This window comes from Carettochelys insculpta, chromosome 11, assembly GCF_033958435.1.
Source record: "Carettochelys insculpta isolate YL-2023 chromosome 11, ASM3395843v1, whole genome shotgun sequence".
NCBI classification, from domain to species: Eukaryota; Metazoa; Chordata; order Testudines; family Carettochelyidae; genus Carettochelys; species Carettochelys insculpta.
Window position 1 is genome coordinate 29,907,219 of NC_134147.1, and position 25,261 is coordinate 29,932,479.

A 25,261-nucleotide genomic window follows, 5' to 3' on the forward strand; every position below is an offset into this window, starting at 1 on the left:
GAAAAAACAGTGGTCTTCCCAGCATCAGCCTTTGCTTCTGGATGATTCTGGTCACTTCAGACAGACAGCCTTGCTCTGTCTCATTGTATATGTACACAGAGATACAAACAGCAATCCATAAATTTTTCAACTGCCTCCCTTAGTCTCCTAACATATAAAATATTGCAGAACAAAATACATGGGGGTTACACAAGCCATTGCCTTGGATTTTTGTTAGTTCAACTGTTTTTTAAGGACCGAGCAGAGAAAAAGGAGCAAAGCATACAACCAAGAAAAAAAAATAAAACACACACACTTGTGTCAAAGCAGGACACGGGCTATGTCCACACTAAAGGGTTCCATGAACAAAACCCAGGGAGCATCCATATCCCCAGGTCATTCAGTTGACAGTAAATTGACAGAATGCAGCACTTTTATGGACAGTTTCACCCCTTCCCCCTATGCCCTCCCTCACGAGGCATAATGCCTTTGTCAAAAGGAAGTCAGTCCAGACATTCTAGGGAGTCCTCTATTTACAAGAGCACCAGGCAGCCCTGTCTGCTGTGCTTCCATTTGGCTGTTTTGTTAACAGAGCAGCTGAGCAGCCCAGCCGCTCTCTGTCGACAGTCAACAGTGGTACAAATGCCTGGCAGTTTGGCTGTGATCTGTAGAGAGGAGTTTTGTTGGAAGATATCTTCTGACAAAAACGTCTATCAACAAATCACTGTAATCTAGACATAGCCTTGGGGTAGAGGCAACATTTGTCACAATGCAAACTCTAGCATTAATTTCAGCTCCTGGAAACCGCAGAAAAAAAATAAAAAATAAAATAAAACAAACCTGCCATGGCTGCAGGTCAGTTGGATGACCCCATTCGGGAAATTCTTCAAGAATTTCCTGTACCTCATGATATAAAAGGAATATGTACCAAATGTACAATAGTGCGAAACAAGATGGGGGAGGGGCATACTAGACCTGTCCGTCAGCAGAAATAGCATGAAGAATGCTCCACATAAGGCAATCATGTTGAAGATGATGATGTAGACCTGTCAAATAGTCTGGACCAACTGGGTAGTAGAATTATTTTCCACCATTCTTACAGGGTGCCCATGTTCAATAGTAACTGGTTATTGTAATAAATGTTTGTTTGGGGCAGATTATTTATAAATTTCAAGCAGTGTATGTTCAAAAAATAAATTGGTATGTTACTTTGTTGTGGAAATATTTATCAATTACCTCATTGCTGTTACTTCTGGGCTTCTGACATGGTTTTGTATTGCTCTGTGCAATCCCATACCATATATGAAGATACCCTGTTCACAAGTAACATTTTATTACAGGTTTCTGAATTCTAACCTTCCCTTTAACATTCTAAAAATGCTTTTCTCCCTCATTTGGATGGTATGTTGCTAAAGATACATGGTTAGAACAGCTGTAGATGATTTTTTATTTTCCTTACACCAGTGGCTTAAGACTAAATTGATGCGTGGCACAAACAGCTGCAGTAAGAGTAATCTTTCATTTATAATATTTTCATCCAGCAGTGCACCAAGTCACAGTGAGTGGGATTTTTACCATTTTGTTTCCAGCTTACCAGTTTAGACATAAGGGGTTATGAGTGTCTTTCATCTGGACCTTCTATAACTTTAGACTTATGCACCAGCAGTGCTGCAGCTAAAACATACTTCGGACTATAAGTTACTTGCAAAAAGAAAAAAAAAGACGATTGTCCAGTAAAATGATGGATGATTTCATAATCAGGACCATGAAATTCCAGCAAGCCTCCATAGAGATGAAAGGATGCTTCTGTAAGTTAGACAAGGAAATTCTCCCTTTTGTCTTGTTCAGAACAAGTTTTTCATGGACATAGTTCAATCCTTGCTTCCAGCCTACATTCCACCCATCAGAAAACAGACCAGGCTGGACACACTGTAGACGGATACACTGTAGAAGGAAGACGTTTTTTAGCAGCACACAAAAAGCCTGGATAAGAGATTCATTAATGATCCAGTAATATGTACTTGTGTGACAAAAGAAGATGCAGTGATCTGTTTTAGCAAAACCAACCAATACATCAGGTAATGCCCACACAGCAACAATAGGTGAAACAAACTGAACAAAAATCCAAGGGTCAAGTGCATAGCTTTGGCGGTAAATACTGAAAATGTAGTAACAACGAGAAGAAATCTCTAGGAAGATGATAGGTTTCAGGTTCCCTTTGTTATGTGGGTATAGAGCTCTTTTAGCCAAAGATGCAAGTACAGCCCCAGGAATAAGGCAAATATTGAAATTGCCAAATACTTCCAGAGCACCCACTAACTTCAGCTTCACAGATGAGGCCAGGAGGATCCAAATGAATTCCCCCCAAGATGTATCTTGGAATTCAGTGGTTGGCTGTACTGAGCTCTTGACTGCCCTATCCAGGTTACAGTTTGTGAAGAAAACTGTGACAAAGTAGTAGATGGAACCATCAAAGCCAAAGCAGCCAATGATAGACTAAAGAGAAATGTAGACAATATGCCAAATATCCTGAGACCTATTTCCAGAGCCTTTGAGATACTGAAGAAAGATTGCTGGGCAGTTGCTGGTGTTGAAATTAGGAAAGAATTTCAAGACATGTCAAAAGAAAGAATTACCCAGCATTGTTCAATTGCAGGCAGCAAAGAAGAGTATAGATCAAGCACGTAATCCACCTCATTTTTATTACAAATATTCCCAATCCAATGTACAAGAATATATACCTGACTGATGCTATGAGATGTGCATCTGAGAAGCACCCATCAGTCATGCCACCCCTAATAAAATTATTGGGCTGGTGGTGCATATTCGAACAGCACATATTTGCTGATGATGCTTTAAAGAAGCCATACTGCTGAGATGAGGAAAGTCACCAGAATTTGTTGAAGTGCTAGACCTGAAGTAGTAGCCTTGTTGGACTGATTCATTCAAGTGGAAAATTTGAAATGGAAGCTTGAGAAAGTTGGTACCCTTTCGATAAGGCTATGATTAATTTTGTACCAAGTATGCCTTGTAAAATATATTTTTAAGACTCACAACTCACTGATCATTACTGTCCTGGTAAAATGTGTGGCAACAATGGATGTAAAGTTATTAGGTTCTACTCTAGGACTTTACTGAGGTATGCTCCAAATTTAGACAATAGGACACAAACCTGTTCCTGAGACACATAAGGCAAATAGATGCCCTAACCAGGTATCAACAAAAGCAAACAGACTATCACCTGGTTAAGCCACCATTCTTTGGCAGGAAGAAGCATGTGAGTGGAAAATGTACACCTTGACAGTGGAACAGTCACACATAAACTGACTAGCTGTTGCCTGAATCCCAGCTAGAGATGATTCCCAAAGTAGAGGAAAAAAAAGATTATAAAAATGAGGAACTGCCCCCCCATCACCATTTTCCCCTCATCTTTATCCATGGCATCAACAATATTTGAAAGGAAAAAGAATCATTTACAGGGGGTGAGGGGGAAGAGTTCCTGGCTTTAAAAATGTCCAGTCAGACTGCTGTAAGGATATAGTGGGAACACTTTTTGCTTTAAATTCACTTAGCTTGTTAAATTAGGCATTAGTTTGCCTTTTACCTTTTCTTTCTTTGTAAACAGTTCTGACTTTTACACCTCATTATGCAGGTTACAGTTTTATAACAAAAGTCATGGAAGTCATGACTTCCAGAGACCCATGTGACTTCAGCCCATAGCAACTGGTTGCTGCTGGGTCCCCTGGAGATCCAAGCAGCTCCTAGCCATCACAGGAGGTGGTGGAACCCTGCAACTGGGCTCCCCAGGTTATTTTTAATAGTTTTAGTAAAAGTCATGGACAGGTAGAGTTTGGGCAGATACAAAATTTGCAACCACATCCACAGCTGCAAAAATGAGCTGCAGCTATATGCATCCATATGCGCAGATAAAGGAAAATTTGCGAAGTTCTAGATACAAAATTTGTCTCTGCATCTGTCGATATCTGCAGATTTGCAGGCTCTAACAGGACATGGGGCATCCATGAATTTTTCTTTATTACCTGTGACCTGTCCATGACTTTTGCTAAAACTATCCATGGCAAAGTCTTAGTCTTGCTCATTATTAAATATAGAAAGTATCGATAAGTGAACTCATTTTATTGTTTGAAGTGCCTGAGAAAATCTATTTGACTGAATGGGGTTTGTGTATATTATTTTCTATTTATTAAATGACTGACTATGAGCTTGTCCAGAAGGAAAGAGCTGGGCAATAAGAGATGAACATTTCTGGGGACTAGTCAGACTAGGAATCAGCTGCTCTCACTCTGCAGTATAATGTAGGACTACTGGCTAAGCACGCCCCTATAACTCACCTCTAAATAATTTACATGATAAAAGCTGAATGGGTACAGGCCAGTAATAGCTGCTCTTAGGGCAGAACAGTATAAAAGATACCCCAGGAAAATGGAGGGGATACAGCTGCTCAACTGTCCAGATTGTACCCTTGATAATGTCATAGAGTTAAAGGAGGAAAACTCGTCTCTCCTAGTCTATGAATAAACGGTAGGGGGGAGGGGATGAGATCTACTACTTTTATAAGTTTGATGGACAGCCTAAGTTACTGATGAGTCTGTAGTTTCCTATTCAAGAGACTTAGGTGAGTCAGAACTTAAACTCTAGTCACTTTCACATAGCTATATTTGAAAATTCTCTTTGGCTGACCTGAAATCAGTTTAATTCCCTGAGTACCATTAGGCCTTCTGTTAATAAATCATTTAGCTGAAAAAGATCAATGTTTTGATAAGAGAATATTACATAGCCAAAATATTTAAGGTGGCCTTGCTTAATAAAATAAATTTGTATGCTGTTTTGTGTGTTTTCTTTAACTTCCAGTTACCATCCTAATGCAGCTTGACATAAACCATGAGCAAAAAAATTAATTATCATTTTCCAAATATTACTAAAATGTACAACTAAGAATTTGAAATATTAAGCTACACAATTGCTTTTATTAATTCAATATTTATTAAATAGACCCTTCTTGGTATCAAAATGATGTATCGCATCTAGTGAAAAGTTATAAATCTTTTTAATTGTAAATCAAGTTTTAATTTTAATCCACCAACCAATGAGGATGCACCTTTTTTAAAAAGAAAAACATTGAAGAACAAAAATGGGAAAGTTGAGTAAAAAATTACAATCAGACCTTTCTGCTTGATTTAACCCATGATGTATACCGCTGATTTAAATTTCCATGATTTAAATCAGCCAACTTTGCTTTCTCTCTCATCAGCATTACAGAGGGAGACCCCTATTACAGGTGCAATTCAGATTTCCTCTCTGATAATAACATCACCCCAGCATCTACAAAGTGCTGGAATACATCAGAAAGCAGATACCACTCACAAGCTTTTCTTGCCTGATTTCACTTTGCTCACCACCTAAACCGAACCCAACTCTGATGCCATATGCTCCACCTACTTCAGTGGAATTGTTCTCCATTTACATCAGTGACAGACGAGCAAAATCAGGCCCGTGAACATTAGATACACCAGACCTGTTTAATCATTAAACACACGATTACTTAGAAAATGCAATGTCACATAAATCTGCTAGGAGCTAATTGCCTATCATAGCTCATGGCACTGCTAGAGTCAGCACAGAATGACAGAGTGACTTTTTTAAAAGGAGGAGAGGAAGCGAGCGGAGGAGAAACCGCTATTAGCCTGAGTTTGCAGAGCTTGACAAGCTTTGTTCTCCAAACTGGACTGAAGGAAGTGCTTCTTATACCCTTCCAGTTAATTGTCTAGCTCAATTCAATTTTAAGGTAGGAGGATAGAAGCAAAATGGAAGAGAGGGTTTTGGTTTTTTTCAAATCACCTAATTTCTTTAAGACTTCCATACTGTTATGGCAGTATTTTGCTTGTAAACTCCTGCAGTGGAGTCAACGCTGGACTGAGTAACAGGATGATGATGGAGACTGACAGTATGTCAGCTTCAGTGCAGAGTCAGGGGAATTTAAAGGGAGGAAGTGAGAACTGGCCAGCGCCAGCCAGCACATTATGTACGGTTCTTTTAAACATATATATTTTTAATTGGCTGGAGTTGCTGGAACAAAGACAGAACAATACACATGCTAACTATGGGCAGATATGAAATAATGAGCAGCAGAACTGCAGAAAAAAGTTTCCCAGTTGAGAATCAATCATTCTAGCTAAGGTTTATCATACCATGGATTTACAACAGCACAATTCCAGAAACAGACATCTCTTCCTGTGAATCAGGACTAGAACGTCTCCATCTCTTCAGAGCCACTTGTGGAAGAGGCAGATTGTACACAAATGGAAAGGGGGCTCATGAAAACATGTTCTCCCTTTCCCCAAAGCTGGTGAGACTTTGCCATACAGGCTGGAGGACAGGGGAGAGATTAGGCAAGTCACAGGAGACTGCAAATAATTCTTCGTTCTTCCACAGAAACTGCCTGGTAGATCATCATCAAGGCAGGGCAAAATATGGCCCATGGGCTGGATTCAGTCCATCAAGCCACTGGATCTGGCCCACAGGCGCTGTGAGAGCCTCAGCCAGTCAGTCTGCCTGCCTCGCCCCCCTGCAAACCACTCAGAAAAAGTCAGCTGTGATGGCCATGGAAACCAGCCAATCAGTGCTGCCTGTTAAAAAACAGGAACAGCACGAAATACCCTGCACCCTCTTCCCCTGGGGCTTGCAGCTGTTCACAGATTCACATGACCCCCCGGAGAGCTGCTCTGAGCAGCTGGTCAGGACAGGGAAGGCAGGGAGCCTGCCTGAGAAATGTGCTGGACTGCTGGCTGGGAGTCACCCAAGTAAGCATCTCCTAGCCAGAGCCTGCCTCTGGCACCTCAGCCCCTCCCTCCTCCCAACGTTCTACCCCCTACTGCTGTCACTTTACCCCATGTAATCCAAGCCCTCTGCCTGCCCCCTCAGTACACATAACCTAAGCCCTCTTCCCCACTCCTGAACTCACATACCTTCTGAGACCCTGCACCCCAACCCCCTGCCCCAGGTCACAACCCAACCCCCTGCACCCAAGTCACAACCTACTCCTTCCCAGATCCTACACCCCAAGCTCCAAGCTCCCTTCTGCATTCCATCTCTGTCCCAGACCCCACACCTCCTCCATTAAGATCATGAAAGAGTGCAGCCCTTGACCACATATTAAATTCTTGGAGTGGCTTCCCATTAAAGATTAACCACCATCCCTGGGCTATATAATCCCACAGCTATCCAAATGTAAAGGTATGTGAATAAGCCACTAGGGATAGAGACATCATAGATGGTCCTGTTGGGATTTTCCAGGCTTGGCAGCATGACTTCCACAGTTTTCCAGGGACAGTGCCACAAGGAAATCCTCCTGGAGAATCCCATCCTAAAAATCTCCCTCTAGTGGGATTTAATGTAGAAGGGGATGATTTGGTTGCCTGACTAGAGTTTCTAGGCACTACTGAAATATGATAGGGAAGAACGATATATTGTGGGAAGAAGTGTGTGCTCTGAAGAGGTCAGAAAACACCAGGGCTGATGGCTTGAAGTAGGACATTTAGTTAGGAGCAGCAGTTGGCCAGAGTTAAGATAGAATTCCATACCCGTCAGGGTTTTTGTTGCCACAAAACGTGCAACATCCCAAAAAGGGAAGGGGGAGGCGTACAGTACACCAACAAGATGGTTTAAGCAACATAACAAGGAAGGAGCAGAAGGAAAGCGAAGAGAAATGGAGCAGTAGCTTGAAGAAAGGGTTGTAGCATAACTCAAATTTTCCTGCAAAGGGAGGGGTGCCAGGAACCACCAGGGCTTGTCAGTTTCCTGGCTCCCCATGGTTCAGAACTAGGGGCAGGCTGGTTCCAGTCTCCCCATGGCTTGCAGGGCCAGGAAACCAATCAGCTCATGGGTCGTCAGTTTCATGTTCCCACCATTACAGGGGAGGGAACCAGGCTAAGAGCTTTCTCCCTCTCTCCCCCCAGCCAAAGGGCTGTCAGACAGCTGCATGTCTGAGGGAAGTGGGGGAGAAGGCTTCAGCCACGGGTTTCCCCGCCCCCAGACAGGGACCCCATGGGTGGAGCTGAGAGGGCTGGGGGTCTCCCCACTTCCCCCGGCCAGGGAACCCTCTCATATAAGCAGGGGAAGTTCATTCATATAGTGAATAAAGTTAGGTATATATGTTCCTCGTTTTAGCGAGTACTCACAAGTCAAGTACTCATTAAACGAGCGATGGGTGCACTGCCTCACTCGACAAGGCCCTGATAACTCACATTTTAATACTCCAGTGCCTTCCACCCAAACACCAGTATTCCTCACTCCAGCCTGAACTAGCTCATTATGTTGTCTCATTTTAATATATATAAATGAAGTAATTATGTGCATATATTCAGACTGGGTACCTGCTGTGAGGACAAAGGACAACTCCTCTTCCCTTTTTGGTGTCATTTCATGAACTTGCACACTAAGAACAGGATCAATGGCAAGGCACGATTAAGTGGAATCATCTTCGCACCTTGCTGAGGCTAACTAGCTTTCACAAGGCCATTTTGGGAGCCGATATAAAATGTAAATTAGCATGTTTTTAAGAAAAAAAATATATTCCACCCTTTCATGGGTTCCAGGTATAAGGACCAATTTGCTTCATAGCAATTTTCATTTCTGGTCTTTTTCCCCAAAATCCTCTATCTGCCAACTATGCTGGCACCTACTGCAGTTAGGAAACAAATTTTTCTGTACAGCACATTCTTCCAGGATGAATTGAGTGAAGGCAGAGCTCATAATTGCATATTACTGCAAACATTTCTGATAAAAACTGGAGTTATTTTTATCCACATCGCCAGCTGAAAATTGCTGAGAAAGATGGCTTTGAAAAGCCTACATCTCCAAGCCTATAATTACCAGGTCCTTGAACAAAACCACATGGCCAACAAGGAAAAAAACCCATTCTTATTAAAATAATAAAAAAATGGGGGTGGCTGTTGGTGGGATGGGAGAGGAAGGCTATTTCTCCAACTCCATATGGGTTTATACATCTCTAGATAAAATTATGCAAGTGAGTTTCCAAATCGCAACTTGAGAGGAAAGGAGAAAAAGAAGTTACTAAGTTGGAAGTTGAGAACACTTTTGTTGGTAAAAATGGTGATACAAGCAGGCTGTCTGTTACCTGTAGCTGGGAAAAGGGACTCAGGCTGGATTCAGGATTCCCACACATACCAGGTGAGTTGCCTGCTGTTAAGCAATTGAATCACTTCCAGGAGAGGTGAGTTTACAGTAAAGATAAACTTGGAGTCCCCATCCTACAGAGCAGGGGTCAGCAACCTGTGGCACATGAGCCCATTTTCATCACCCTGTGAAGCTAGAACCCACCCTCCTTCCCTCCTCCCCCCAAGCAGACAGGAGCTTGCTCAAAGCCATGCCACCAGTGGATTAGGAAAAGACCAGCTACTGCTACCTACCACTACCTAACTGGCAAAACTCTGCCTCTTCCTGTATTTACTGTATTCATTAATGAAGCAGTTGTACGTAGGACTATTAGTGACTTTAAGCAATATCACCAGCACTTGAACCACAGAGGTCAAAACGTCAAATTTCAGCACTCTGCCTCAGAAAGGTTTTTGACCCCCTGTAGTATAGAGATACAAGTTCACGCATCACCCAGTGGGACTTCCTGCATTTAAAAAGTTTGGTACAGTGTGCTTTTGGAAAGGGATTTTAAATGTTTTAAACTGCTCTCTTGCAGTGAAGTTATTGTTTGTTTCCTTCCTAATGGGGAGATTGGCTCCTTTCAGCCTACTTTAAAAAAAAAAAAAAGGCAGCTAGATACAAAACCAAACAGCCTGGGCATCCTGGCTGGAATAGCATCTCCTGTCAGTCAAAAGGAAGCCAGAGCTCACCTATTCCATACAAAAAATGTACTTCTACTAGTTTGACAGGGAGAGAAAACAGAGATTTAGAAAACAGACTCTAGCATTTATTGAACTGTTGACCTTGCAAAAATAATGGTTCCAACAGTAATGCTAATTAGTATCCATAGGGTTAATGGCAATGACCCTGCATTGGAACACCATCATTGTGATGGTGGGTTTACATAGCAATAGAATGTTTCTGGGCTCATCTGCAGTCTGATAACAGGGGTTGTTATCACACTGAGTAAAAGGGCAAAAAGACAATGTATAGGCCACTGGCCACCTTGTTTGGTAGCCATGTGCAACCTAGTAAGAAAATTTTCCTAATAGTCTCCTCCTCTCCCAAACATGCATAGTGGTTGTTCTTCTAACGAAGTTTAATTTCTCTCCATGTTCACTTCTGCGGAATAAAAAAAACTGTCAGTAGAAATGGGCTATTTCTGTAAGAAAGCTAGTGATCAATTGCACTTTGTAGACTTACCAAAGAATGACTGGTCACAGGCCCAGCAAATGCTGCAAGGCATTGTGGGCTGCTTATTGGGCATTACTGAGTTATCAGCTAAGACGTTTAAGCCATTAAATTAAATTTAGACTTGTATCTCGACTTCCTCTTCTTTGTCACTTATGCCAAAGGCATGAGTTAACACCCCTCAAGAATAAAGCCACATTTCACATTATCCCCTTGAAAAATCCCAATAAGAAATGGCTTCTAGAAAATACAAGGGTCCCTCTTCCTGTCCTCTGATACAATCCAGAGACCAAACACTCTCAGCATGTCGCACATCGGATATGCCAGTTCTTTAAATGCAAGGCTCTGACATTTTTGGCCACTGTGCACAGAGAAAAAACAGCCGAACATTTTTCTCCCCTACCTTACACATCTTAAATATTACACACACACACACACACACACACACTAACCAGATGCCTGACACTGCAAACAAACTCTGTGTGCATGTTGCTTGCCAAAAATACATAAAACTCTGCAAATTCTCCAGCAGGGCTTCCACTGGGATGGAGGGAACAGGAGAGAAGCTCATTCAAATAAATGAGCATTAATTCAAACTTCCCCCTAAATGTTAATTTAACTTGTAAGATTGGGGGATAGTTTATCTTTCAAAACAGCTCTGGCAGTTTTGCATTTCCTCGTGCTGGCTGAGACCAGTATTCCCTGTAAGCTGAATACTTGGTGGTCATCCAGGAGACAGTCAGGTGCCACCCAGCTGATTGGCACAGCAGCCACAGTCAGCAGCTTGGGTTTCTACTGGTGGTGCACATCTGTACATGCCTCAGTGCACAAAAATTGTTCTGCACATGGACGGGAAAAGTTAGAAAGAACATTGGCAAGGATGTAAGTTCCAAGAAAATGTCATGACAATGGCCTATTCAGACTTCCTACCGTGACCACAGGCCATCAAAAATCAGGAGCAGCTGGCCCGAAGGGGTCTGGAAACATATCTAAACTTCTGGAGTGCTTCTCCAGAATAAGCGGTTGGACTTTAAAGAGATGGGAAGATATCAAATGCCAAGTACTCTTACGCAAATCACTCTAAGAAAATGGAAACAATGATTTTGTGCCTTCATTTCATTCTCCAGCCATGAAGGGGGTGGGGTGTGTGGGGGGAATTAAATACTTTTCATTGAGAAAAAAGAAACACAAAAATAATTTTGTGTGAGCAAGGAATAACTGCTTTAAAAAAAACCTCTGCAGTCAAAATACTGACCAGATGTTAAAGAGGCGGAGAGTATTACTCCGTTTAAATCAGCCTCAAATAGAGGAATGAAGAGAATGGAAGAAGAAGAAGAAGGAAAAAAAAGGCTCTTGCAAGTGCCTCCTCCTTTGCCTCGCCTGCAATCTGAAAGTGCCACCTCTAGCACAGAGAGAAGTTCAGATTTTAGCTACTGTAACACACCCACACAACACAGCCCTCTGTCCCTCTCTGGTGACGGGACCCTATACAGAGGATAAGCCTCCTGTAGCTTTATCCAAGGCGGTTAGCCCTTTTATTCCACCATAGAAGCTCACAGGTTCAGATCTAGAGGTCTGATCCCCACTAGGAACAGCCCACCTAGAAGTGTCATGTGACAACATCAACTGGTACCAGCTTTCAGGGAGGAGGTCTACTTAAATCACAGGAAAAAAATGACATTTTTTCCCCAAGGTTGGTCATGGCATAAATATTAAATTTTGCAGCTGTGTTCACCCAATACACATGCACAAGTACTGCACCTTATTACTGTTACATTTGTAAGTCACCCTGACGAAGGATTCTCAGAGGGGTTTTTACATGATGTTTTTTCCCCGGGCTCCCCTTTGAAAATGGTGCAGTTTGTGATGACACCCCCATACCCTGTATCCTTATATCTGCACTGCTGCTGGCAGCAATGCTGACTTCAGAGTAGGTGCCCTGACTGCAGCTGCTACAGTCTGGCCACACAGCTCTGAAGGCAGCACAGCTGTAAGGTAGGGAATACCCCACCCTCACAGGCTTGGGACCCCTTTGGGTCAAGGCTCCCACTTTGAGAAATGCGGTGTACTTTTGTAGAAAGAACAGATTTCACAGTCCGTGACGTAGTTTCCTATGACTGTGACTTTGACAGGACCCTAGTCATAAGTGGTACAGTCTTAGGAACTGGAGTGAGATTCACCACCATTTCATACAAATGACAGGACATCTACAGACAGGTAACCCCTTTGCATCGCTAGGTATCCACCAACAGCGCTGAAAAGTCCTGTACCCCATCACCAACTTCCAGAGCCAAACAGGATCTACCACAAAGTGTTCTGAAGTCTCTTCATGCAGTGCCTGCATCTGTGGCCTGTTAGAGCAGTGTCTCTCTGCCTAGCAAGATACCTCAGTGGTTCAATCAGCTTGAAAAATGGACATCTTGACTTACTGCAAGGCAGAAAGTGGATATCTGCTGCTAACCTCCATTAACGTTATTAGGCATCACATAAGTAGGGTAAACGGGCTTATGTCAGCTTCATTTTATCCTTTTATGAAGATCTAACAAGTCTATGCTATAGATTTTGGGGTGGAAGAAAGAAAGTAGAATATTTTTTTCCAGATCGATTGACCCGGGGTTCATTCAGCCAATCAGCTCAGAGAGCTGGGGAGAGAGCATCCCCCACTAAATTGCCTCAAGCAATGTGGCTGAATTAGAATCCCAAATAGCCTCCTTCTCTAGGCTCTGATGTCTTTGCTCTCACAAGGGAGAAAGCAAACTTCACGCAGCATTGTAAATGAAAACTGCAAGGGGCAGGGCTGTAGCATGCAGTGGCCAAAGTGCTCCAACGGTTTAGCCCCAGTGACATTTGCAGGACCACCTCATTCTAAATGGCCCAGTGCCAGTCTTCTGTGTCCATTGCCGCCTCCTCCTCTATCAATCATTTAAATGATGCTCTTAAGCTTTTCTTTCTGCACAGGAATAGGGGAGATAAAGGAGGCCTGTTTGATTCATATTAGTATGTTACAGGCCTGTATGTCCAAACAGCAGCTTATCATCTTATAGTGGCAGTTTTCTAGTGTGAGTCAAGATCATTATGGTAGGCATTGTAACAGGAGATTACACTTGTGATACAGAATGGTGTCAGGATCCAACTGTATTCAGCAGGGATCATTACTAAGAAACACTAACACACACACACACACACACACACACACACACACACTGCTTTGCATTCCCAGCTTTTAAACACCTTGATCTTTAAAGTAAATTTTAAAAAAGGGAAAGAAGAAGACAACCCCATCAAACATATTTGCCATACAAATGTTCCCAGAAGAGTAAGTGCCATATTTTGGACGTCTTAGGAGCAGACCCTACATGACCCAGCTTTTAGGCAGATAAGGGAAAAGAGGAGAGGCAAGGCAGTATGTACAGTATTCTCTAATTACTACAGAGAAATTCTTTTCACAGCAGCAGGGGCCAATTTTACAAATCAAAGCAACTGAATTAGAGTAAAAACCAGGCTCTCGAAACAGTCCAGTACAGAGGCCAGCCATACATTGGTCACTGGCTTTGAAAGAAATCAAGTGAAATCAAAGTAAAATGGTTGGGGGGCGGGACGCAGGCTCACTCACCAAATTCTGACTGCAAATCCTTTTTCAGTCCACAGAGCATGTCTGCTATTATCTATCAAAGCATTCAGCTAATTGCAGTACCAGCTCCTTTCTGCCTCTCCCTGCCTGTACTGGAATGACTTCACAGCAAGCTCACTTTCAGTCTGTCTCCCACCCCACAGCAGGGTTACAATGCACACTCTGCTCCACTTAAAGAGAACAAAGTCCTGTTGACTCCACTCTACGAGGATTCCAGCAAATGCTGCGCTCCCTTTAAAAATTCTAACACGGCTTAGTTAGAATAAGAATCTCAAGATCCAGTCTGCTTTGACCAGGACAAGACAAAACCAGAGACTACAGGATTGCTGACGGTTCTTAAAAATTCAACAAGAGAGCTGTCAGAGTGGCCACTCAGCATCAGCGGAGCACGAGTTATAAATGCAATGATTAAAAGGAACAGCTGGTTGAAGGAGCAGGGACAGCTGAGCACTGGCTGGCTGGCAGATGCAGCAAATATGAAGCAAGTACTTATTCCACAGCAATATTCCAACTTGTACCATGTTGGTTGAGAGCAGCCATCATTCCACATGGGCTGTGTCCTTGCCCTCTGCACAAGCCCTTGTGTCCCTCAGCACGGGAATCCACAAAATTCCTGCAGATGGTGGAGCTCCTGCCCAGCTGGAGATTCCCTTCTATGCCTGCAGGACCCTTCTGTGCCCCATCCCAGTTGCACAAGTTGGGTGTCAGCAAGACCCGATGGAAATCTCCAAGTTGCAGTAGCAGTTCAGAGGATGGGAACTGTCTGCGACTGCAGCACTGCCTGACAGGCTTTCCTCTCCCACACCCCCTTTGGCAAAGGCTGCTAGAGCTTCCAGCACCTTTCAAGGCAATGTCAAGCTGCTGTCAAAGCATTCTGCTCCCTCCCCAAAACAGCATGCACCAGAGAATGAAGCTGCAGTTCTATGCCCTGCCTCCAGCATTTTCTGAAAACTCAGTTTAACCCCTTCTTGGGAGGGCAGATTGGCAGCCTCTGCCTGTTTCCACTGTTCTGTTAAACTCTCTCTATGGAAAAGAGAAAGGAGTGTTTTCTTTTTCTGTGTGTTTTGGTCACAAAGTGCCCAAAGGGACAGAAGAGCGCTGAAAGATCTGTGTTTTGCCCAAACCCCACAGAGGTTCTGGAAAAGGAGAAAGGGGAAGGAAAAAAAACAGACATAAGCTCTCAGATACTAATAGGAAGAATAGTAGTGTCTGCAATTTGAGTAGGCAGGATACAAAACATCATGGCGATTAAGTCTCACACTTCAGGGTATAAACTGATCAAAAAGCAGGGATGCTTGGTGTGTTACACTGAAGCTTCTCACATGAAATTAAAAAGCAGTGAAGTAGCACTTTAAAGACTAACAAAATAATTTATTAGGTGAGCTTTCATGGGACAGACCCACTTCTTCAGACCATAGCCAGACCAGAACAGACTCAATATTTAAGGCACTGAGAACCAAAAACAATAATCAAGGTGGACAAATCAGAAAAAAAAATTATCAAGGAGAACAAATCCGAGAGCGGGGGGCGGAGGGGGGGAGTAAAAAATTAGATTAAGCCAAGTTTGCAAAAGAGCCCCTATAACGACCCAGAAAATTGGCATCCCAGTTCAAACCACATGTTAATGTGTTAAATTTGAATATAAGAGAGAGTTCAGCAGCCTCTCTTTCCAAAGCAGTGTGAAAATTCCTCTTCAGTAACATGCAGACTCTTAAGTCATGAACAGAATGGCCCAGTCCATTAAAATGTCAGCTGACCGGCTTGTGGATCAGGAGTGTTTTATGTCTGTTTTGTGCCCATTAACTTTGTCTAAGAGAGTTTGAAGTCTGTCCAATATACAAAGCATCTGGGCCTTGTTGGCACATGATGGAATAAATGATGTTAGTTGAGGAACATGAGAATATGCCCATGATTCTGTGAATAACCTGGTTAGGTCCAGTGATGGTATCCCCAGAATAGATATGTGGACAAAGCTGGCAGCGGGCTTTGTTGCAAGGAAAAGTCCAACGACTGGTGTTCTGCGGTATAGACTGTGGCTGTTGGTGAGAATCCTCATAAGGTTGGGAGGTTGTCTGTAGGAGAGCACAGGCCCATCACCTAGGGCCTTCTGGATTGTGGCATCCTGATTAAGGATAGGTTGTAGGTCTTTAATAATGCGTTGCAGTGGTTTGAGTTGGGGGCTGTAGGTAATGACCAGTGGTGCTCTGTTCTTGGCTTTTTCGAGCCTTATCTTCGAGCAGCTGGTCTCTGGGTATTCATCTGGCCCTATCAATTTGTTTTTTTTTATTTTTCCGGCAGGTAATTCAGGTTTATGAATATTTGGTAACAATCTTGTAGTTTTTGGTCTCTGTCAGTAGGATCAGAGCAAATGTGATTGTACCGAAGGGCTTGACAGTAAACAATGGATCTAGTTATGTGTGCTGGATGGAAGCTAGAAGCGTGTAGGTAAATATAGTGATCAGTGGGTTTCCGGTAGAGTGTGGTACTGATCAGGCCACCCTTGATTAGTACTGTAGAGTCCAGGAAATGTATCTCTCGCGTGGAGTAATCGAGGCATAAATTGATGGTGGGGTGCAGATTGTTAAAGTCTCTGTGGAATTCTTCTAGACTCTCTGTACCATGGGTCCAAATCATAAAGATGATATCAATGTATCTTAAGTACAGGAGGGGTGATAGGAGACGAGAGCTGAGGAATCATTGTTCCAGATCAGCCATAAACATATTAGCATATTGTGGGGCCATGCAGGTGCCCACAGGAGTTCCACTAATCTGGAGATATAAATTGTCCTCAAATCAGAAATAATTGGGGGTGAGAACAAAGTTACAGAGGTCAGACACCAGATCGGCTGTGGTGACATCAGGGATGGTATTCCTGATCGCTTGTATCTGTCTTTGTGTGGAATATTAGGTAGAGAGCCTCTACATCCATGGTGGCAAGGATGGTGTTGTCAGGAACTTTTCTGATGTTTTGTAATTTCCTCAGGAAGTCAATGGTATCTCAGAGATAGCTGGGAGTGTTGGCGGCATAGGGTTTGAGGAAAGAGTCCACATAACTGGATAGTAAGGTAAGGGTGCCAATACCCGAAATGATAGGTCATCCAGGGCTCCCAGGTTTGTGGCTTTTGGGAAGATAATAGAAAAATCCAGGCTGGGGCTCAGATGGTGTGTCTGAGTGAATAAGGTCCCAAGTAGCAGCAGGGAGTTCCTGAAGTAGTTGTAATTTCTTTTGGAATTCCAAAGTGGGATCAGAGGAGAGAGGTCTGTAGAATGTACTGTTGGAGAGTTGTCTGGCTGCCTCCTGTTAATTATTTTGTTAGTCTTTAAAGTGTTACTTTACTGCTTTTTTGTTTTGATAGTATATAGACCAGTACGGCTTTCTCTCTGTTACTAATCACATGAAATTGTCATAACAGACCAGTGCCTTTTTTGCAATAAAAAGAGGTGACGGTACTCAGCTGACCTCACCCCGCCCTCCCCAGCCAATCCTATGGTTGAGGAGCCGGTACTCAGTACCAGCAAGTGCCAGCACAAAAAAGCTCTGTAGTAAGTTAATATGCCTGAAAACAGCTTCCTTCCATTATTGAAACAGAAACCACATGCACTGATCTGACAAAAGGACCCTATGATCTTTCATCACTTTCTTCTAATTCTGAAAAAATTCTGATCTGTGAAGTCAGAACTTCCATTCTAAGTCCCACACCTAAGATCCCGTCTAATGTTAATGTGACTCTCTAAAATAGCCTTGGGAGATTCCTGCAACTCCATTTTCGGTCAGCAATACCCCCAGTCTGAGAAACACTGGTCTCCACCCTGAAACCTGTATAGTATAGGGTAGAAGTACACACCAAAACATGCCAGATTTCAATGGGCGAGACTGGATTTCATGGTGTGTGAGTCATTTTTCCATGGCTGTGAAGTTGGTAGAGCCCTTGTACTAACCAACGTACTGGCAGAAAAAATTTGTAGGGTACATCTAGCCTAAATATTCAAGATCCCTACAGGGTTAGAAGTGGAGTGCTGACATTTGGGCTTTGCAGAGGAAAGCCTAAACTTTCTACTTGAATTGAAGTGCAGCAGCACTTTTCTTGGTATGAAGGCAGGTGCCTTGTGCTGAGATGCCTTACACAAAGAAGTGAAAATTAGTAAAACAAACACACACACACGATATTTTAGTCCCTAATTTGTGGGTTTTTTAAAGTTCCGCTTGACAACAGATGCAGTTAGCAATTGAGTTGAAGTTTGTAATTAAAAATCTCTTCACATGGCTATTAATGATTTTTTGCAGTGGAAAAATGTGTTTTAAAAATTACATTGTGCTCTACTTGAAAATTTCTTCTTTAGAGACAAATATAATTAGAAGCCAATAGTTTAAGGAAGATGCACTGTGCTGGTTGCAATGAATTGAGCATTAAAGCTACCATAAATCACTTTTAAAAGTATAAATTCCCCAATGTGTTTACTGCCACCATCAAAATGATCAGCTATAGAAAGAAAGACTATCTTAGAGGATGTGGGAGGAGTGTAGATGATAGAATGAAGATGTTTGCTTTATGGATACTGGCCAATGCATATAAACATGATGCCTCCGTAAAATTTCTGATGACAATATTTTATAGTGGAAGCAAAGAGCTTGAATATCTTCCAAATAACAACATTTTTTAAAAAGTACACCACATATGTGGAGACTAATTATTCAACCAAAATATATCTGTGTGTATATCGCTGTATCTTTCACCATGTTGTAACGTCTCTCTCTTGGCGGTCACTCGATAATGAGTAGGATGCCTTTACGTCACCCTTCTATTTTTGAGTCCATTGATGGCTGATCGGCTCAATTCTGGAGCTACAGAAGGGATTGTAATGTATAATTACCATATGTTAGCATGAGGCATCACTCTAAACTGAGACTAGATGAACCAAAGCAACAGTAAGCAGAGCTTTGACTTATGATAATCTCCACATCCTCAATCTCATGGCCTTAACTTCAATGATTGAAGAAGTGTCCTGAATGAATAGCTATCTAATGATACTCCGATACTCCTGTATTGATGTATATATTAAAGAACCGATCTTTAAAAAAAAGGGATGCCAGTTGGGATCTTTCATCTAGGTGGAAGTAAAAAAGTCAACTGGAAAAAAGCAAAAGCACCACCAAACAACCTTTCACAAGAAATTCAGCATTTTTGGTGCTCCCAAGCCTTCCATGAACTTTTGTAGAAATTTTGAATGCACAAAGAATGCAAGATCAGCCCGACATCTTATCTCAAGTCCTAAGCTGAAGACAGCATGAACTTCAAGACTGCTTCCTCGCAAAACCGGATTCCATGGTCTATAGCAAACATACTTACCAGTTCAGCTTCTTGAGAATTATACACCACAACACCTGGATTAAAGATAAAAGACCAGTAAGTCTAAATGAAAAGGAGATTTTCTTCTCAGGGAGAGGTGCTCCTTAGAAAAATCACTCAAAAGCCATCTGTTTAAAATTTAGTTTGCGTTATTAGCCCACAGCAGCCAGGAATATCTAGATTTACATATATTCACAAAGAAACATATAAACTCCAAGTTTATACTTGCCCTTCTGGTCTTCCCACCTTTGAAGTTTTGCAGCCAAACACAGTGCGCCATCTAGTCCAATGAAAAGTTCACAAAGTGAAAGTTCCACCTGATCTTGATGGGCACGCTGTTTTTACAGAATATAGGGGGCTCCTGTTATAAGTACAGGTTATGTTCCTAAATAATGCAACTTAGAGAGAAGTGATTTACAAAGGGGAATTAATACTCATAAGGAATAATATAATTAGCTTGAGATACATTCCCAACACATACAGTTCAAACACATGCAGATACACATAATGTATCTATAACCCATAAAAAACAGTACATAGAAATAGATAAGACAAGTACGTTGTTATTCTTCCCTTGTAAATGGATTTGATGTACTTGATGGTAGAACTAGGGATACTAAAACTGTACCCCTTTCTTGGTGAGAGTTAGGTGGAGGAGAAGGGAGATGGGACAGTGAAGTCATCCACCACCATCCCTTCACTGTCCAAGACTTCTATATGATGGGGAGATGAGACTTGACATAATTTTTCATGGCATGGGGGTTCTTGCATTTCCCCAGAGCAAGAGTTGTCAGGAGGTCTTTTGAAGCCTGGTGCACTTTTTTCATTGAATGCTGAAATGAACCTACATTTCTGTTGTTTCCAATAAAGTCCCATCTCATCCACATTAAAGACTTGTCATGGGTGATATCCTCATTCCTAAATGATCTCTCTCAATTTTGCCTCATACACTCCGGCTGGCTCAGCGTCAGCACTCACTGCTTCAACTTACACTCTAATGTTCTTGAGCCCACAGCATGGCTGGAAACTGTGAAACCAGCCATGGCTAGCATTAAATGTTTTTTCTTTAGAAGTGCCTCCCATCTCCTGCTTCTCTTTATCCTTCAGGAATGCGAATAACCTCATTCTCTTTGCCTGAATGGCACTGAGCGTATTCTTCATATGCAAGTCATCCAACCACGTAGCCAACATTGTCTCCATCATTTGCTTTTTCGCTGAGTAATCTTTATAGAAGAATGCTGAGTTGTATGCTTAGCCTTTTCAATTATATCATCAGCATTCTTGGCAATGGTATGAATCAGTGCCGGAGGTAGGCCAAGATGGCGAGCAATGTCAGCAGCCTATTCAACATTTTGATGCACTTTATCACATCTATTTTCCACAGTGAGATGCACGCTAACACCTTGCCTCTTGCAAATAGCACTTCACTTTGCACCAACACTTGCTTTCCCAGTCATGGTTAAAGAATTACACAAATACATTAAGATAAAGTATGTGCACTCGCAATGCGTTCACTTCAAAATTTACATACAGTAAGGAGGACAGCGCAAACAACTGTGGTCCCTTGAAAAATGACTTAACTGGGGATCTGTGTGATGTATAATGATTTTAGCTTCCTTAATTAATTGACTTATAACGGGGACCCCCTGTATACCTTTACACAAAACAGCACAGCTGGGGTAGATGTGGGAAGAGAAGCACCTTATTCAAAGCACTGCTATGGTCCACGCCTTTACTGCTATGAAGAACAGAAATCTACTTCTTGTGCTGATCCATGTTAGCACTAACTTAACAAAACCCTATATCATAAAAGTGATGGGTAGGATCACAACTGGGCCCCTTGGGATTGCCACTGGGTAGACACTGATCCTACCACTGCCTACCTGCTCTCTGGGACCCACCACCACCAACCTGTCCTGCTGAACCACATACTCTGGTCTCCTACAGCAAAGGCACAGAGTTGGGGTAACGCCTCCCTGAGCACAGTAACACAGACATCAATAACAGTTCAGCTCTGGGAGGGCTCAGTTACAGGAACTTGTCAGAACCCAGGAGCAGAGCCCCAGTTAGAACCAAACCTCCAAATCACGCTGTCTTACTCAACATAAAAGTTTTACACAGAAAAAGCTCACAAAGATTCACTCCCCTCTGTCAATGAGATATGCACAGCGGTTGCTCCCCCTACTCCTGCCAGTAACAGTTATTTATACTGTGTTTAATAAACAAAAGTATTTTAGTAAGTAAAAAAAGTAGGATTTAAATGAGTACAAGTGAAAAGAGACAAATCAAAGTTACTAAGCAAAAATAGAACAAAGCATGCCAGCTAAGTGTCATACAGAAAGAGAAGTTGCTACAAATCATTTCCGTCACTCTAGTTCTTATTTCATGTGCAGTTCTTCACGAGCCAGAGATGTTCTTTTTCTCTGACCAGTGCCCATCCCTCTTGTTACAGTATTTTTTTTTCCTTCAGGTGTTCTTGTGTAGCCTCTTAAGGTGAGGAGGCACTTTCTAAAGCCAGTGGAAGATAATCATGCTCTGCTTCCCATCCCTTAAACAGAGTTTCCCAGGGTGGGAAATCTGATCAATTTACCCCCCCACGCCCCTTTTCAAAATTCAAGGTGGATTCCAGCAACAGATAGAATGATCACATGTCTTTGTAGGACCAACCACAGTTTAGTACTACAGGAAAACCCAACCACTCACAGATCATTGTTTTGGGCACTGGGTTATTAAGTTCCTCAAATACCACTAATGGCTTTCACTGGAAGACCCAGAATTAATAAACAGATCAACACTTCATATTTCTAACTTCACATACAAGAAAGATATGTGCTCACAAATAGAATATGTGGGTTCAAGGGATTGCAGGCTCTTGAATGATACATTACTTGCTCTGTTTTTCATAAAACACAAGAGTTATGCATATTCCTATTCAAAACATATTTCCATAAAAATATGGGAGCGTAGCACCACACTATAGCAATGATCCAAAATCTGCATGATATTACAGCAGAATATCTGAATGGTCTATCAACGAAATATCACATGGTATGTTTGAAAAAGTGTAAAATATCCTTATGTCACTGTATAATTGCATATCCTAGGAGATTCTCCAAAGACAGCTACAGCACTGCTGTCCAATAGTTGGCAAGCTACTGCAAAGGGCAAGGAGAAACAAGCATTTACTGCTTAGGAGACACAGAATCTTACCACATACAAACTCATATTAATGGCAAATGAAATGGCTTTGGGTTAGGGATGGTTCATATTAAAATAATCCAGAAACTTTCAGCTAACAATTGAGGTTCAAAGGAGTTTGTGTGACCTCTCTCCCCATCCTTGTTTTGTCATTTACAATGTGTAACTCTACAGTTTTACCTGGGATTGAAGATTCAAAACTACTACTAAAAGCCTCCATCACTCTAAAAGAGTAGAGAATATTGGAAATCTCAGAAGAAAGCCAGTTATCTGCAAGACTTCCAACCCAATTTTGCATCATAAACAGTTTAGACAATGAATCCCAACATCACCCATCTTCAGAGGTTTGTCCATCTCTCCCATTAACAGAAGTTCCTGGCCAGTCACCTACCCAGCCACCACCTCCCGTAATTACTCCATTCCATTGCCACAGAGAACACAACAGTGATCTGTGCTTATTTAAAGCAGCTCAACATCTATGGGACAGATTCAGACCTGCTAATGAGTAAAGCACTTGCTACCCGGCTCCAGGTGTCTAACACTCTGCAACACATAACCACTAACTTTCTTCCCATGAACAAAAAACCTTGATCTTTAAAGATGCCTTGTATTCAAGCAACCCAGGGAGCCAGAGAACAAGTATTTCTGTACTGCTCTATTAAGAGCAAATTCCACTAGCTAGTCTTAAAAGCTAATTTATTGGCAATAAGTGGACACTACAAGATAAATCGACCCATCTAAGAGGCAGTTAGGACCCTTGCCTCACACAGACATACAGGCTGTTAGAGCACCAACAGGGAGAGTATTTTAAGGGGCTTTTTTCTGAAACCCTAATCTATTTCCTTATTCCTAAAGGGAAGTAAAAAATAACTATATATTTTTCTCCTTAAACAACACCATTAACAGCTGTTGCTTCTAACTGTGGGTGGGAGCAAAAGGAGAATTGAATAGGGAGTGCCTCTCAAGATTGTGATTAATAAGAAGAAAGGGAGTGTTGACCCGTACCTCTGACACCAGCTCTTTGAAGTTGTAGGATTATGCATTTCTCATGGATGCTGCCAGTCATCCCTAAAGAGATTGGAATGCATGTGAAGATAATAGCCCCTTATTCAATACCAATGCCCCTTCCACATTATCATAAATGGAAGACCACATTTTAACAAAAAACATACACATACACACACAAGACATAGGCCATTTGGAGTTACATTGTTCCTGGTGAATTAAAAACACAAGCTCTTCCTGCTCTAATAAACGGAGGCAGAAGTTTCTTTCCTCTTTCATATGCTTAACTTTCCCATGCAAAATTGTGCATGAGATGCATTTAAACGAAAAGAGGATAGAATTCGTCCCAGAATAAACACCACAGGCCTCTTGAGATTTACACCAGGTATGGAAGTACCATCCCAGCTTCCCTTACTGTATTCTGTGTTTAAGCCGTAACACAACTTACAAGAGCTTGAATTCCAGGCACCCTGCTTCTTTTACTGCTTTCCTGCAGGCCCCTTAAGAACTGCATGCAGACTTTCACATGGAGAAAAAGCACCCACTGCTTGGGGCTGGTTTAACAACAAGAATAGTTCTTAATCTTTAGGATTCCAAAATGAAGTCTATCCCCACACTTAGCTGTGGTGTCTTTGCTCACAGCCAAAGTTCATCTTCCCTTCCAGACTGATCTCACAAACAACCCTCCCATCTCTTGCTATCTGAAACTTAGTCTTCTGCCACTAACCTGTATGCCCCCAAACGACTATACCTCAAAACTGCATTCAAGTCACCCACAAAAGCCTCCTGCTCCCTGGGGTGCTGTGGGTCACACAAATCCCCTGGTCTCAAGTTCTTCCTGGCAGGAGCCCTTCACACACCATATAATCCCTCTACTTTTTCCTACTATACAGAGATCTTTAAGCAATGGGTAACTGAGATTAATACTTGAACAAATGATTATTTTAAACCTTAACTTGTTATTAAACTTGTTCTTAAACTTCTAAACCAGCCTCTCAGTCCAGCTCTCTTTTCAGTCTTAATATGCATACACCTCATACAGAACACGAGGTGCTTTAGAATTTGTACCCAAGTGGCTTTCAGTACAGCCCTGGGAGCCAACTGGATTACTCTGACATCATCTGCTTCTGTTGACCCTGTTATTGGGCAGGTCAACAGAGGGGAGCAAAAAGGACAGTTGTCTTGAGGTCCAGAGATTTCAAAAAGCCTGGGACTCCTGGTCACTGCCACTACAGCAGCAATGCCAGAAGCCAGAGCCCTGGCCCTTTATATTGCCACCAGAGCTCTAGAGGTTACACGCCAGGCGGTGCTGAAGGGCTGGTTGTGGGGCGCTATACCCTAGCCCTGCCCTGGAGCCAGGTCCCTTCCCATCTTGCCAGGGTCCAGCAAAGTCTGTCAGCCACTCCGAGTGTCATTCAATACACAGTTGACTGCTGGAATTCTGTGTCAGTCTTGGAAGCCAAAATTCCCACACTCACTCCTATCCCCCCCAGCTGGAACCTGCTTGATTAATCGAGAGTAAAAATAACTTCAGACAGAGCTACCTAATAAACCAGGTGCCGGCTCATGCCAAGGTCCCTAAACCTCACTGAATACTGCATAGCTGGAAACCAGCCTGTCTCACCTGTGAGTTAGTACTGTAAAGTAGATATTAGCATTGTAAGAATGTGTTTGGACTTTATGAAATGCTTTTAGGATGCTCAAAGTATTTTTTTTACTTATGTCTACACCC

At 42.3% G+C, this 25,261-nt stretch overlaps 1 protein-coding gene across 3 annotated transcripts in view; it reads right to left on the minus strand.

The window, feature by feature from the left end:
* Nucleotides 1-25,261, minus strand: part of GRIP2 (glutamate receptor interacting protein 2) — a 457,353-nt gene that overhangs the window by 122,169 nt on the left and 309,923 nt on the right. The window contains exon 1 of one of the 3 annotated variants that reach the window (XM_075005065.1): nt 14,497-14,721. The exons of 1 other annotated variant lie outside the window; for it this stretch is intronic. In XM_075005065.1, coding sequence (XP_074861166.1) covers nt 14,497-14,521 — 25 coding nt within the window. In that variant the 5' untranslated portion in view covers nt 14,522-14,721. Of the gene's footprint in view, nt 1-13,960; nt 14,722-25,261 lie in introns of those variants that run through there. One more of the 3 variants, XM_075005064.1, reaches the window with a different exon arrangement.